The sequence below is a fragment of the Portunus trituberculatus genome, chromosome 21 (genome assembly GCF_017591435.1).
Source record: "Portunus trituberculatus isolate SZX2019 chromosome 21, ASM1759143v1, whole genome shotgun sequence".
Classification (NCBI taxonomy): domain Eukaryota; kingdom Metazoa; phylum Arthropoda; class Malacostraca; order Decapoda; family Portunidae; genus Portunus; species Portunus trituberculatus.
In genome coordinates this window covers 15550073-15567033 of record NC_059275.1, presented here as the reverse complement: position 1 = coordinate 15567033, position 16961 = coordinate 15550073, and the positions used below count along the sequence as shown (strand labels likewise).

The 16961-nt window shown below is 39.5% G+C and overlaps 1 protein-coding gene across 1 annotated transcript in view; it reads left to right on the top strand.

Annotated features, from left to right (window-relative positions):
- Nucleotides 1-16961, top strand: part of LOC123507014 (eukaryotic translation initiation factor 4 gamma 3-like) — a 65105-nt gene that overhangs the window by 43489 nt on the left and 4655 nt on the right. Inside the window, exons 11-20 of the mRNA XM_045259511.1 lie at nt 9982-10464; nt 10588-10727; nt 11174-11251; nt 12033-12224; nt 12330-12464; nt 14556-14771; nt 14904-15155; nt 15399-15563; nt 16176-16376; nt 16677-16864. Of these exons, the coding sequence (XP_045115446.1) occupies nt 9982-10464; nt 10588-10727; nt 11174-11251; nt 12033-12224; nt 12330-12464; nt 14556-14771; nt 14904-15155; nt 15399-15563; nt 16176-16376; nt 16677-16864 (2050 nt within the window). The remainder of the gene's footprint in view (nt 1-9981; nt 10465-10587; nt 10728-11173; nt 11252-12032; nt 12225-12329; nt 12465-14555; nt 14772-14903; nt 15156-15398; nt 15564-16175; nt 16377-16676; nt 16865-16961) is intronic.

Here is a 16961-nt window from a genome sequence, read left to right as displayed (position 1 = left end):
GCAGTCCCAGTGTGCTTAATCTACTTAATTCCATCTATCTTCCCCCATCCATGAATTTATCTAACCTTTTAAAGCTCCTATTGATTCAGCCCTGACTACATGCATCAAATTCTAATTAATGTAGACTGGTCTGCCACTCCCCTGGGATATTTATGGTTAGATATGTAAAGTTTTGAACTATTATTTGTATATAAGTCATTGGTTAGGTTCACTCCACTTTCATAACATCTTTGGAGTTGGTATATCAGTATCTATGTCCATGGTGGTCTGTATTCTATGGATTTCCACTGAAGGAAGGTATGTCTTTTGTCATGTGTTTTACTAATCAATTTTATCTTGTCTTCTTTCATATTCTACCTTTACTAAATTAAACTTAGATAATTTAAAATCATGGGATGACATGCTTAGAGGAATGAGACTTCAAGGAGTTTAAGTGTAATTCCAATATAAGAGCAATTTGACAAATGCCAGCACAACAAAGAGAGTGATAGTTGATTCTGCAAGGTGCTCCAGTGTGGTAGATTCATACCAAGCTGCATACTGTCAGGTTGTCATTTTGATACATCATGTGGTTGCACAGATGTGTTACTAGTGTTGTATTGTGTGTGTAATAGAGTTAGTAGTTTGTCTTTCTTTTCTCAGTTGGTCCCAGCAAATTTCGTGCAAGAATTAGTTATTCATTTCTTTATGGTGTGGTTCTGGGTGAATAAGATGAGTCTTCTTTTTGTCTTTTATTAACAAAATACATTTCTTATAAGGGCAACAATGTTGACACGACCGCGGTAAACTTACTCTCTCTGTCACTCTGTTTTTCACTAACTTTCTCTGTATTACCGTCAGTACTTAAGTCTTCGTGTAACGGCTATGTCTGAGTGGAATGGTAGCCAGTGGGAATCAGTTCTAACTGAACAGTTTGTACTGTCGCATCCTATAGTGTCGTCGTCGTTAACACAGTAATGACGTCGACCGAAAGTAACGATCCAGTCACGGAGCTTCCTAACTATGACATACATTACCACCTACCAATGGGATGCTAAGGCCTAGCGAGCTGAATCGGCGGTAAGCTTTTACGACGGGACGTTAGGGCTAGCGGGTGACGAAAGTTCCCACACAGCGACATCTGACCCTTATTTACGGCTATACATGCCTTCACTCTTAGTTATACAACTAGTTTAGGCCTACCTGTATATGTTTTTATATATATTTAAGATGCCTATTACAGATGTGTACATTGTCTTGTGGATTTTGTATGATGTGGGGTTGCTCTTCATGTTGAGCTTGTGGCAACATTAAGTTTTTGGAAATGTTAATGAGCTTTTTAGGCAATTTAAGTTAGTGTAGATGAATTGCAGTTTTTTTTTACTGGTAAGCTTCTAGTATGTGCACACAGCATGTTAAGCTAGAATGAGACAAATCAACACTGGCTGTTTTTAAGTATGTAGTTTCAGAACCCATAAGAATGCTTTACTTGACTACTGTTAAGCCAGCAATCTCTGAATATTGATCAGATAGTCACGTGTTCAGACTGCATTACTATCAATCACCCTTAGGTACAGGATTAATAAAAAAAAAAAATTGCATGTTATGATGCTTGGGTTAGACAGTAGGTCTACTTGCAAATGTTTCTGTATTCTTTTCATAATTTATGTGTATATATATATATATATATATATATATATATATATATATATATATATATATATATATATATATATAAGTATTGCATTTTTTTTTACTTTGTAGGATGTTTTTTCAATGCTTCTTACTAGTGAACGGATATTCTCATTAAGATATCTTGAGAGATCATCTTTCCTGAAGATGGTCTGAGAAGGCTGAAAGGTACCTCTAAAGAATACAAACAACAAACGCACCAGCCGATCGAGAAAAGAATATGGACCTCGGAAATCTCTCAAGATATCTTAATGAGAATATTCGTTCACAAGTAAGAAGCATTGAAAAAGTATCCTACAAAGTAAACAATGCAATTACTGCTGTAGACTTTAACCAAACATACAAAAACTATTGATTTGACTGACACTACAAACACTACTGAGATATTAGCAGCTTTTGAGATGAGCCAAAGATGCTGAACACAAAATGGGGAGATTTATGGAAGTGTGCCATACTTGCTTACAAATTTTGGTACCACTTTTAAGCTTCAGGTCTACACTAGCACTTCTAGAATCTTCAGCACTCCTATTTAAGCTGCGGTTACAGTAGTCAGTTTTGTTGGATTTGGTCCAATGTTTGACGGAATCCAATAGATCCTTGGTGAGACGAGAGTCAAAGAGATACGGTTGGTTTTGTCCGAAGACGAACATCCAAAGATAAACAATTGACGAACTATGTTATTTGACAAGGAAATTTACAATATATAGAAAGAAAAAAACTTGGACATTAAATTTTTGTTCAAGACGTTTAAGTACAATAAAAGCATTGAAATATGATTAGAAGAGTATCATGTTATTAAATATCAATCACCCAATTCTCATTTGACTACCATTCTTTTGGCTCCATTTTCGAACACGCTGGTGCTTTGCGTCCCCACCTCGTCTCAATGGAGTGGCCTAGTCAGGTTATTTACTCCCTCTTTTTGGACCCAAACCTCAAAATTGAGTTATTAATACTATTGTTATCCTTGAAATTTCTAGTTTTCTATGAAAACGGCAAGTTCCTATCTTAATTGCTTGTATGTGTAAATCGCCTTTATTTACGCACTTTAAAGGTCTCTTTAAATGCCCCGCCACGTGGTAGGCAACATGACTTGTCGTTGCTTATGATTTTTTTTTTTTTTTTTTTTTTTTTTCTCTCTAGAGTATTTATGTTATAGACCTTCATATGGTAAGATCAGGACAGCGGGAAGGAAGCTATTTGCCTTGTAGTAGGCTATGAGGTCGGCAGTCACAGGCAGATCATATTTGGACGCTCAGGAGTGTGTCTAACCATTCGCTCAAAGATATGATTGTCCAACCCTGTTATTGGAGTTCAAGGTTTATGTTGATTAGTGTAACCGTGGCTTTAGATGTACAAGCTCAAGAATTGGTCAATAATCGAAGGCTTACAACAATTTCTAGCATACCATTGAAGATACATTTTTTCTATATTTATTTGTAGGATGGGAACTAGCCAAGGGTAACAACACTAGTAATAAAAAAAAGGCATGCAGGGAATTCCAGAGTTTACCAGAGAAAAGGATGGATGATTAAGAATACTGATTAACTTGTGCATTTAGAGAGGCAGACAATATGGGTGAGAGCAGCAAAGCCACAGAAGGAGAGGCATACAATTAGCAATGTCAGAAGAGCAGTTGGCATGAAAATAGTGTTAGAAGATAACAAGAGGTGCAACATGGCAGTGAGAAAAACTGACAGGGACAACTTGAAAGGACTAACTTCATAGAAGCTATTTTAGCTAGAAAATGAGATGTGAAGTTTCACTTTAGATTACAAGTAAACGACGGATTAAGGATGCCCATTGTAGATGAGGGAGACAGTTAAATATCATTGTAGAAGAGGGGGATACTTGTCTGAAAATAGTGTGAGTTGGTAGAGAAATAGTTTTTAAAGGTATTCAACAGTGTTAGTTTTGTTCTGCTCCAATCTTAGATAAAAAAAAAATGGTATTTTTTTTATAGTTCAAAAACTATTGAAGTATTTTGCTGTACAGAAATTTCTTGCAGTGCTTCTTTTGAGCACCGTGGAATCTGGACCAGTGGCACAGAATGACAGCCCTGCAAGGCTTCCCACACAAAACCCTAAGTCTGCACCGAGGATAACAATAAGGGTTCAGTTGGCTTTCTTGTGTTAGGTTCCATTTCCTTTGTATGCATTGTAACCTGGGTTTTATTTTGTGACTAATGGCCTCTGCCAGGTTGTTTGGGTGTGGTGGAACGTGATAGTTAATATTAAGGCTGGTAATGATGGATGTTTGTTCTGTAAGTACAGTAGATTGGTATAAAGGTTGATTCAGACAGATGCTTTTGGAGTATTCTTGGGAATAGGCTGGTGTTCTAATGGTGATTACAGACTTAATGTTCTTGAAAGTTGTGACTTTTTTGTTCTGAACGTCATTAGTGTATCAAGGAGAATGCTTTGAAGTTCAAGTAGCTTGTGCTTCAGCAATGTAAATTATTTGAAGACTTAGTTCTATAAAATGCTGCTCAGTATCCTGAAGGATTCTTGAGTTAAATTAATGGTTTTAACATTGTTACGTGGTACAAAAATTACATATGAGTTTTGTAATGATAACGTAATTTTTAGGTTGCGCTACGTCTTAGGCTATGTTTCCGTTTACAAAGCTTTCTCTCACCCTGTCTTGGGCTGGTAGGAAATTAGGTCGGCCTCATGGCCCGTCTCCGGAAGTTCAAAGGGGAATAGTAAGGAATAAGACATAAATGACAGACTCCATTGATGCCATACATCTACTCAGATCAGGGTGCTTTATTCTGCTTTAACTCGTCATAGGCACGGCTTGGTGAACTGCTAGGCGGCAAAGCGGATGGATTTGTATTGTAACTTGAATAATTATAAGGAGACGAGAAATGGAAAAGATGGCGCATGTTCACATTCGTTCCATTTATTTTTCCATTTTATCTTGCCCACAATGTGGGCAAGATAAAATGCATGTTGCTGTGGATTTATGATGATTACTATGTATTGCATTGGAGTATTACTAACGTAAAGCTCCAATGGGGAGTTGCCCTTCTTTAAAGATCCAAGTTCATCGTTTCCTAACGTAGATACACTTTGTCGGCTAGGGTGGAGAGTGAAGCCTTGGGCCGCGACAGGTAATTGGATCAACAGCAGCTTTTACTACCACTGTAGGTCACCGGGTGCTGCTGCTGCCTGAAGTCTCCGCTCACCACCCACTCATCACCATTTAGTTGAGCTCAAGTATTTAGTGGGAAATGAGTGTATGGATCTCCTCACTAGGGACATCCAACGCTACGTGAATCATCGCGAGATAAGATTATATGCATCGCATGTTTATCGTGTGCATATGAAGAGAGGCAATTTAAACATTTTTTTTTTTTCTTTAACATCTTATTGACTTGTTCATAACAATTGTATCATGGAAAATATAACGAAAATGTTGACTAGTTATTCCGCCAGCCGTCTGGGTTCTGGCAACCAGCCAGCAAGGCAGGCAGGCAGGCTGGTTGACTGGGCGAGTCCGGTGGGGGGAGAGGAGCGGCGGGGGAGTCGGGCCGGCGGTCTTAAGCCGTGAGCCACTCCACATTCCAGCTCGGTGAAGACCGGCTCCTGTGTTGTGTAGCTGGCGCTGGTGTGCTGCGAGCTGCAGCTGATGTGTTCGTGCTGTGTTGTGTGTACTGCGATATCATGAAACGAATACCTCGTGAATTCGTGTGATAGTTGCGTTGTGTCTGCAATGGCAAATATAAGAGGTGTAGTGATGAAATCAAACCTGTGTGGGGTGAGAAGAAGAACAAACTTCTGAAGACTGACGATGTGACCATAGAAGTCAGACATGGCTCGTAAGTACAAACGTCCCCACGTAACACTAAGGCTATTATTGTGACGTGTGTTCAACAAGTTACGGCAAAATTTCTGAGGCTTTTGTAAATATAACGTGGACTGTGAAGCGTACTTAGTGTTGTGTGGCCGGAGAAGGACGTTTCAGTGGTCGCGAATCTTGCTTCACCTAGCGATACATTGTTATAAATTGGATGTTTTTAACACCTGTGGTTTGGAGGTTTTCGCTTGAGACCAGTGGGGTCCGGAGAAAGTTTGTGCCGCCTGTACCGTTAGTTCTGGGATGTTGCAAGCGTTGCCACTTGCCAGTTTAGGCATCCATGCTTGCCACTTTCCTGAACCTTCACACTTATACGGGATTGTAGTACCCACTGTATACCCAGACGTCTGTCCAGTCATTGCATGCTTCAGTATGACGACACGGTCTGCCATTCAAGGTGAAATCGGTAATGGGGTTAACGTTAAAAAGTAAGGATTGGGTGACTGCCAGATGTTATTTAAGTTATTAAACCTCGGGAGGCTAAGGTATTCATCAAGTGGTGCGGTTTTGGCAATTGGTGATTAGTTAAGCAATGCAGGACTTCTTGCCAGATGTTATTTAAGTGATTAAACCTCGGGAGGCTAAGGTATTCATCAAGTGGTGCGGTTTTGGCAATTGGTGATTAGTTAAGCGATGCAAGACTTCCAGCTGTGGTGTTACCCTAGCACAGCTGGATACTGCTCCGGGATTGGTGCACCTGTCTTATCGCGAGGAGCGCACCCAGGGTCCATCATCAGCTTACCTGCCAGCAGAGGCCTAGTGAGAGTGCAGAGTGCTGTTGGAATGGACGACTCCAAAGATCCTTGTACACGAGGGATTGCCGGTGGGCGGCCGAATATTTGGCCTTTATCCAGTTATGACGAATACCATTGTTGGTGCTTCGTTATTTATAGATTAAAGGTGCCAGAAAGTATTCTAATGGTGCTTTCTACATCGCCAACAAATGTTAACATTTATGTACTATATCTACGTTTCAATATTTTATGGAGTTGCTAATTGAGATTGTCATTAAGCGCTGTGAGCAGCTAAACAGCTGGATGTCTGCGCCATGTTTGATTTGGACCCACGTGGCTCATCCCTACCCGGCCCTCTGTCGGCTTCTGCAGCAAGCTATTACCTTATGGCTGTGAGCACCACTGGTGTGTGTGTGTGTATATATATATATATATATATATATATATATATATATATATATATATATATATATATATATATATATATATATATATATAATGCGTTTGGTGGTGCGTAGCTTGTGGGAATATCATTCATGTCATCAGAACAGAGCTATCAGTGATAAAGACGACCGAGAAGTGTCCTTGCTTGTGTTATCATGGCCAGCAGGGTTAGGAGTCCTTGGTTCAAGTGTGATGATACCCCCGGTGGGGAACATCTCCCGTCTTGCACTGCAAATAGTTGTGACTAGACAACTCTCGCTGCTAGGCGTCAGAAAGTTTTGTAAGATGTCCCGCGCGCCCTTGTTAGCTTCAGAGAGAGAAGGAAAAGAGAATGGCGCAGACTTGTCCGTGTATCGCAAATTAGGAAATGTTTCATTGATAGCCATGTTCTTAAGAATGCCACGTTAACGTACTGAAATGTTAGGGTTGTAGCAGCACGTAAATCATTCCTGCCTGTACTCGCATTTTTTTTGCAAGGGATTTCACATGTGTACCGGAATTGTGGCCTTAACGTTCATCGCTGTTAATTTACCATGAATGGTAGGTGAGAGTGGCAACTGCTTTGGTGTGGGAGGACGCAGGTTGTGGTGGAGGCGGTGGTGGGGGCTTTGAGGTATGCCAGCCCACATGCATCCCCAAACCCACCGCCACAGACCTTCATGATGTTACACACCAAATATTCCACTCTGTATTACTGACTATGTTCACAAAGTTCATATACTTGAAAATGTACGTTGTATAATTATGTGGAGAGTCACGTGAGGGTTGCCTGGTGTGCGGTACGAGAACATGAGGCGAGCGTTGTTGCCAGTCTGGTGGTGCTGCTGCTCCCCATTTACAATGTGCTTTACTTCGTGTTCGTGGTTCCTTGTTGTATTTTAAGTGTTGTCTTGTTCAGATGATAAATTTTAAGCGTAATATGGTCATTTGTGATGGTCGTAAATCGTTTATTTGAATTTGTAAATGCATCCTATTAGTCATGCAGGATGACCGGTGATGGTGGTGGGGTTGTTGGTAGAGTCCAGTGAACGGTTAGGGTGTGGTTGTGGTGGTGCAGTGGGAGCCATGGTGGTGGTCGTGGTGAAGGTGGCGGCGACAGGGTGACCGTGTGAGATTTCCATCATTTAGTGCGCCATGTGGTGGCCGTGGCCATCAAGCATCCTACGTTTGTGTAACTTGACTTGACGACACTTATCATGGATAGAGATACTCCTAACCGTAAATCGTCTAGCGTGGAGAGTCCCGGGATGAAACATCACACCCGCACGTTACCCAAGAGTGACCGGCCTGCTGGTGGGCATGGTCGAGAGTCAAGTAAACATAGATACCAAGGCAGGAAGAGCAGAGACAGGCATGGTAAGTGAGCTTTCACGTGCACAAGTAATCATTGGACCACAGCTGTGACCACCAATTTGATAGTGAGCCTATGGTGAAGTATCATACCAGTAGCTAATTCTCTTGCGAAGAATATTCCGGTGTTAGTCCCCCACGTGTCTGGTCTGAACTTTTGATGGTGTTTGCCATGCCTACGTGACTTCGTGCCCCGTGGGAGGAATGGTGGTGGTGTGACGAGTTCATTCGAGAACACTTGTCTTGGAGACATACGTAGTGATAATAGTATAAATTTTGCACTACCTTGAATTTATCTGTGCCACTTTTTCTGGCCAAGTGTGTGTGTCGAATAAACCGTGCGTGTGTAATTATACAAGACCATATGTTTTTTCCAATAGAATGTGGAGTGTTCCTATCGCATTGGTTGTGTATTGTTGAGTGAAAATGTAGTTGCAGTCTATGAGGTTGTGGTGGCGGTGGAGGAAGAGGTGGTGTCCAGAAATATCATGGTAGCCACAGCAGGCCTCCAGCTGACACTGTGCCAAATGTCTGCTGCCTTGTAACTGGCACATGCTTTTTATCATTGAAGTTATCCCCCACGTTATCAAGATAGTGGATTATGAATCACATATCATAAAAAGTCAAGTGCAGACTTTGTAAGCAGAATAATAGATAAGCAAGGAACTGTTTCAAGTACTGGCAGTATTGCATATTTTGTGTAATAGTAATTTGCAATTAATCAGTAATTGTTACTGTGTCAGTTAATATATATATATATACACACATACACATATATACACACACACACACACACACACACACACACACACACACACACACACACACACACACGAGGAGTTGTGACCTTGTTGTCCCAGTGTGTGGTGTGTGCCTGGTCTCAGGCCTGTCCGAAGATCAGAAATAATGAGCTCTGAGCTCGTTCTGTAGGGTAACGTCTGGCTGTCTCGTCAGAGACTGCATCAGATCAAACAGTGAAACACACACACTAGCTGGTTCATATTTTCTATTGTTTAGTTTTTAGAACTTTTGTATTTTGAATTTGGAGAGATGTCACTCTGTTGGCACAAGAAATGTAGTTGATGATTAGATGTTTAAAGAAATAGGAATGTTGCATCTCTTGCTATCTTTTATCACTATTTTCATGCTAACTGCATGCCTCCCCTTCTGCGGCTTCACTGCATAAGGCTTTCTTCCTGTCACCTGTACTCTGTCCAGATCTCTAATACAACAGTTAACCAGTACTCTCAATCATTCATACATTTCTCTAGTAAACTGTGGAACTCCCGACCTGCTTCTGTATTTCCATCTTCCTACAACTTGACTTCTGTTAAGTGGGAGGTATCAAGACATTTCTCTCTCACTTCTGGGTAACTCTTATGTACTTTTTTTGTCTAGGGTTTAGTATTTTGAGGGAAGCTTCCTCTTACCAATAGTACTTAATAAGGTATATTATGTATCAGACATTTGTTTGGGTTGTAATAGGTTACACATTTTTACTAAATGTCTCACTTTTTGGTGTATTGAATCTGGTAGGTAATGTAACTTTGAGCTGCGATATCTGTAATGACATTCAACATGGTTTATTAACACAGCTGACTGAAGCATAAATGCATAAGACAATCCTGCTGCAGTTTAAGAGGCAGCATTAGGGATGCTACATAATTAATGACTGTAAAGCCACTTTATGCTTAAGTTGCTATCGCAATAGGTAAATTGTTATTGTTATGGATTCAGCACATTAAAAAAACTGGTGAAATATCTTGGTCATTAAAAACTAACTAGGTATTGGTTGTTGGTAGTAGAAAAGTGAAAATTGATTTGCATTTAAGGTACTTCTTAGATAATAAGCATGCTGTTTTTTGACAGGTCATTAGGATAAATAACTTCAATGTAGATAAAATGTAACTGCTTTCAACAGGCAAGCGCGGGAAGGGCCCACGTGAAGAACCTGCCCAGCCAGCTCAGGACACAGTGGATGAAGGTGCTGCTCCACCACAACAGCCACCGCTCCAACCACAGCCACAGAAGTCAACACCACCACCACCTGTCCAGCAACCAATCAGTAAATTCACTGTCCAAGTTCAGAATACCAAAGAAAAGGAAAAGAAAGAAAAGACTCCAGAACCTCCTACTCAGGTGAAGTCCCAGCCAACGCCACCCCAGAAGACCTCCCCCTCACCACCACCTGTGAAGGAGCCTTCCCCTCCAGCAGCAGCTTCCCCAGCAGCCACCAGTGATGAGGCAGAGGCAAAGAGAGACTCAAAGGAGAAGGAAGTTAATAATGTTGAATGTGAAGTTAACAATGTACATGAAGAAAAGGAGGAGGCTGTTGAGGAAGAAGAAGGAGACAATGAAGAGAAGAAGGAAGATGGTCCACAGTTGAAATATAGCTACAAAGAAGGTAAGATATTTATTTATTGTTTGTTATTGCTAGTAGTGTTATACTTGTTCCAAATATGTCGGATCCATTTTGATATTAACATAGATAATTAATTTTTCTTTGGGTTTGAAATTGTTGTTTCAGATCAGTGGAGTCCAGTTAATCCAGATGGGAAACGGCAGTATGATAGAAGATTTCTTTTGGAGCTCCAGAATAATCCTCTGTCTCTGAAAAAGCCTGAATCTCTGCCTAACCTGGAGGTGGTGCGAGATGGACCTGGAAGGGTAATTACTTTATGATTGTAGTTATATATTTGGGATTTTGAACCAGAAGAATATAGTTTAGCCTTACTGTCAAAGTATAATAAGGGATTTCTTTGAAACCATCACCATTTTTTTTTTATTTCAATTATATTGATCTTGGATAAGCTTGTGAAAAGTCTTGAATAGAAAAAAAAATTAGCAAAATAACTTTATTGTTTAGGTAATGTTTATTTCTGGTGCTTATGGGATTTTGATACATTTGAATATCCAGTAAGATGATTGTTAGGTAGATTGACCATAGTATTAGGTGAAATCTATTCAAAGAATAATTTCATGTATAATATAACATGTGCAGGTCTGTCACTGTGAGACAGGAACATCTGATGGGAATTTTCGCCTAATGACTAATTGAAAAATCTGTTTTCATCAAATAACCTAATTCATGATGGTTGTATTTTCCCTTTCAGACCAAGAGCTTTGACCCAAGGGGTGGTAGTGGACCTGACTTCATTCCTGACTATGTCAAGTCTAGTCTGGGGAACAAGGTAAAGCATTCTTGTTGTGAAGAGCATTTATCAATTATTCAAAACATATCCAACAGCAATGACATGAAAGGAAAATGTGTTAACTGCTAATCAGCTGGCTTTCTTTGCTCCCAAGAAATTCACACATTCCTAGCTCTGCTTTGTGTGCATCACTCAACTTGAAAGATTTTCTTATGTTTGAAGTTTCAAAGTAAAGCTGGATATTAGTTAATGGTTGTTCTTGGATGTTCATTTAAGTTTCTTAACTGAATTTGTTTGCATATTCAATCTATTGTGAGGATTTTTTTTTTTTTTTTTTTTTTTTTTTTTTTTACCATTTCTTCCTTTATTTATTGAAGCTTTCAGATAATTGCAAGAATTATGATGCTTGAGAGAGGTTAATTCGTACTTTTTTCCAGAATTGGCACTGATTGATAATGCAGCTCAGTTAAGGAAGAGATCTTTAAGCTTTATAAAAGAAGCATATATGTGCATAATTTTGTATTACTAGATGCATTTATGAAATTTTGCTGTGATTGTGGTATAGTTTAGAAGAATTTGCTTCACATGATTTATTGGAGACTACTGTTGTATATGTTGACAGTAAATTATTAAGATTCTATCTTCCATATAGTACTTGTTAAATGTATGAAGCCTATATTTTGATAAATGTGCACATGTGGTGTTTTGCTGTAAGTTAAAGTAAAAAGTTGCTGGAGCTTTTATCTATGTTACAGTTGTTTATTGAGGATCCTAGTCTTGATGAAAGGGGGAAAATCAATAAATAAAACTATGTTAACAGCAACCTAGAATGGTTAGTCGTGGCAGTCAGCGAGGACGGGAGCCAGGTGCACCAGTTCCTCGAAGTACTAGTGGACGAGGAGGCAAAATCATCATCATCCAATCCACTGGACGAGAACCAAAACTCAAAACTACAGAAAATGCATGGAAGCCTTCCCTCAAAGAAAGCAGTTCTTCATCTGATGACATTCAGGTAAATATTGTTAGGAAAGTCAAATTATGAGGGTTCGTAGTACATGTATTGCTTGAAATTTTTCTTCTATATAAAAACATTTGATTAACTTTATATATTTTTCAGGTGCTGAAAGTCATGAAAGGTATCCTCAATAAGCTTACTCCTGAAAAGTTTGGAAAGCTAGTAGATACAGTGAAAACGATGCCCATCAACACTACAGAAAGGTTATCTGCTGTTATTGACTTAATTTTTGAAAAGGTGAGTGTAAACTATCTCATGTTTAATGTTGATGTTTGGTTTCTAAGTGCTTTGTATTATTAACTCTCTCTCTCTCTCTCTCTCTCTCTCTCTCTCTCTCTCTCTCTCTCTCTCTCTCTCTCTCTCTCTCTCTCTCTCTCTCTCTCTCTCTCTCTCTCTCTCTCTCTCACACACACACACACACACACACACACACACACACAAATATTTGGATTATCATATAAAATGTTGACTAATGTAAGAGTGGCATTTCAATCCATGAACAAAGATAAAATGGAAAAAAAAAATATCACAAGCATGATACGTCCAAAGTTGGAATATGTAGCTGTGGTGTGGTCTGAGCTCTAAAAAAGATATAAGATTAGAGCAGCGGGAGGAAATAGGACTACCAACCTTACAAGATTGAAGAGAACGAGGAGACCTAATAACGATGTACAAGATAGTCAAAGTCATTGAAAAAGATAGACAAGGAAGACCTGGTACTGGTGACAAGATAGAAGGACAAGAGAACATGTAAGATCAGGATGAGGCAGTGTGTGAAGGATATTAGAAAATGCAGTTTTCCACATACAGTAAAACCTCGCTTGACGAACGTCTCTAGGGACGAACAATTCGGGAGACGACCAAAAAACTTGTCAATATATCGACCCAGGGGACGAACGCGGTTAAACGGCTCGCCTGCTGGCGAACCGTTTGTGTGATAGCCAACCCGGCTATCACACAACAATAAAACAAAACATAAGCACAAAAGAAAAAAGAAACAGGAACATACGAATAATATTACATAATATTATCTCCGCGCCACCACAATTTTCTCCTGTTTTTCCTGGGCATGGTGATGTTACCGCTGCGCTCTCCTGTAGCTTCCTCGGCGTTATCCTCGCTGCTCTGGTGGCTCTCAGCGTTGCTGGCATCATCATTCTGGCCATGTCCAGGTACTGCAGAGTGTGGCACATCCATCGCAGCTGTTTCCTCGCTCGCCTGGCAAGGAACACCGCCCTACTGCCCGCTCCTCTCACACTGAGCATCACCTCCGAGGATCAAAGGAACTTCCTGGCCATGTACCTTTAACTTCCCTTCTTGGAAGTCCAAACTTTCTCCCACATGCGTGAGAAAGTCAATCCCCAGCAGGCAAGGGTCTTCCAAAGGCAGAGATGAAGACTGGCAATCTTTCCATGTTTCTCACGCCGATGTTCACTATAACGGGGCCCCACATAGCGGCACTGACTTGTGACGCTACACAGCTGCTGTGTAGCTCTGGCACGCTGCGCACATCCAAAGTCCTCTCTCATGACTGTCTTCTCGGATCTTGTCTGTCTTCCTCCCCATCCTCTTCTCCTTCATTCCATCATGCCATCAACATCCAGTCTCTCAAGTAAATAACCTTTTCTTTTTTATTCATTTTATTATCATTTAGGTAAGTAAAACAATTTAGGCTTTCTATAATTATTTTGTTCATGTCATGCATACATTAAAGGAATGGGTTTTATGGACAAAAGTACATTCTTTTGGGAAAAATTGATTCAAGGGACGAACAAATCGGGCGACGAACAGGATTTAGGAACGAATTATGGTCGTGAGCTGAGGTTTTACTGTAGAACATTGGAGAAGTGAAATGCATTGAATGAAGCTTTTACAGTAAATCATGTGCATAACTTTAAGGAAAAATGGGTTAAATTGAGACATGGAGACAGGACACTTAAGAGCCCCGCTCTAACCCTGTACAACTAGGTAAACACACACACACACACACACACACACACACACACACACACACACACACACACACACACACACACACACACACACACACACACACACACACACACAGAATTCACAATGTAGGATTTCACAAACCACTTCATTTTTTTTTTTTTTTTTTTTTTTTTTTTTTTTTTTTTGTAAGAAGTAATTGCACACCTCTTTAATTTCATTTCATTAATAGGGAGGGAAAAGAAAATAAATAGGAACTTTTTATATTTGCATCATGCTTGATTTTTATTTGTTTACCTTCTTTTGTAGTAAAGACCATTTTCTTCCTGCAAATTTATTTAGTGCATCAACTTAAAATTTTAATTTTTCTTATGACAGGCTGTGGATGAACAGAGCTTTTCATCAACCTATGCTCAGATGTGCCAAGTTCTTTCATTGATGTCTGTGCGAGGGAATGGCAGTGAGTCAAACTCTGGCAAGCAGGAAGTGAAATTCAGAAATTTGATTATCAACAAATGCCAGAAAGAGTTTGAGAAGGATAATACAGATGACTTCAGAACAGAACGATTAAAGGAAATTGAAGCATGTTCAGATGTAAGTATTTGTGTTTAATTTGGAAATAATTTCAAATAAGAAATGGATACCACATAACATGAAATACAAGAAACTTGAATTGTAGGAATGAATCATGTCAGTAAATTCTCATTGAATTTGGTTTTCTTACAGCCTGAGAAGAAGCAAGAGCTAGAGGCAAAGCTCATGTATGATGAAACCAAACTAAGGAAGCGGTCTGTAGGAAATATTAGGTTTATTGGAGAACTGTACAAGCTCCGCATGTTGACATCTCCAATTATGATGCGCATTATTGGCACATTGTTAGAAAGAGGAGATGAAGAATCCCTAGAATGTCTTTGTAAGCTGTTAACAACTATTGGAAAAATTCTGGAAACTCAGTGTGCTCAGCAGCCTAAGGCAATGGTGTGTATTTATATGTTTTGTATTTTCCATTACATAAGTACAATAGAGTATATGTACCATGTGATTTTTGAGATAGCTTTCTTCATAATTGTCTGCGTTTTTTTTTTTTTTTTTTTTTTTTTTTTTTTTTTACTGTGAAAGCGTTCAAAGTTAGAAGGCTCTTAATTTATTTTATCCTAATAAGGTGCTAATGCTAACTTACTTAGTCTGAATGATTAATATTTTTATTCCATCTCTCATCAGTCTGAACTGGACAAGTACTTCAAGGTAATGGATAAGATTGTTCATGAGCGCCAGACTGTAACCAGAGTGAGATTTCTCATGATGGACGTCATTGACTTACGGCAAAATAGCTGGGTACCAAGGAGGGAAGATAACAAACCAAAGACTAAGGCTCAGGTTCAAGAGGTAAGTTGAATTTTTATACTTCTGCAATTCTTTAAGCAGTGCTATTTGAATTTTATATATACACAATTTAACTATTTTCACCATATGATGGCAAGACAAAATCTATTATTGATATGTGCAATACGATATTATATACAAATAGGTAAAATACTGTGTAGCTACTTCATGAGCTTTGGTCTGTCTATTGTTATTATTTTATTTATTTTATTATTTATTATTTATTCTCTCTCTCTCTCTCTCTCTCTCTCTCTCTCTCTCTCTCTCTCTCTCTCTCTCTCTCTCTCTCTCTCTCTCTCTCTCTCTCCTCCTCCTCCTCCTCCTCCTCCTCCTCCTCCTCCTCCTCCTCCTCCTCCTCCTCCTCCTCCTCCTCCTCCCCTGTTGCTCTAAAAAGTGTATATTATGTGAGCTCTACCAGAGAACACTACATGTGTAATAAATATGGCATGAGAGGGAGGCAGGTTTTCTCCCTTCCAGCATAACATGAGATAACTGCCAGAATTGAACGAAAAGAGAATTTAGGTTCCTTACACCTTTATCACTCCCTTGTAGTAGGAAGTGCACTTACAGAGGTGTGAAACTGTGCTTGTCTAATGCTTTGCAATTTTCTTGCAGGAGGTGAAAAGAGAAGAGTTTGAGCAGCAGATGGCTCTGGCATCAAACACAGGTCGGCGGGATGACCGGGACAGGGACAGAGATCGTAGACGAATTAGAGATAACCGTGGTTCCCAGATGTCTGATGAAGGTTGGAGCACAGTGGCATCTACTAAGGGACGAACATCCTTTGATTCTTCCCGATTAAAAACTTTCAGCAGGGTAAGTTTGCTTTTTCTTAGTTAATGGAGAGAGAATGTATTGTTACTCATTTTGGGAGGTTGTAAGGGATTTTTCTTGCTTGTTTCAGTGTGGTTTGTCATTGATACCATGTTTATATTTGTAATTAATCTCCATTAAAATCCTAGATTGTTTGAGTTTTTTTTTTCACTTGCATATGTGCATTCTTACTGTTATTTGTTAAGCAAAATACTAATTTTGAAAAGTAATAGGAAAGAATAATAATTGTACTTGCTGAATAAGTATACGTTTCTGCAATAATATTGTTTTCTATTTTCACAGCCTGGTGTACCAGCTGAAGTAACGTTAAGAAGTAACTTTGGGGATTGGGGTCGTGGCAGTTCTGGTGGTGGTTTGAAAGACCACAGTGAAAATAAGCAGCAGGAAAGCAATCGTTTCAATGTTTTGGTGGACAGCATGGGTGGTAATTCACTGGCTGGAGATAACAGGAGAAACACTCCCGCAATGGGGTAAGTTTTATTGTTAGTGAGTCGATAGAGACTTTAGTGTATTTATTTAGAAACTATACAGGTTTAATTTCCTATCTATGCAATATAATATGAACTA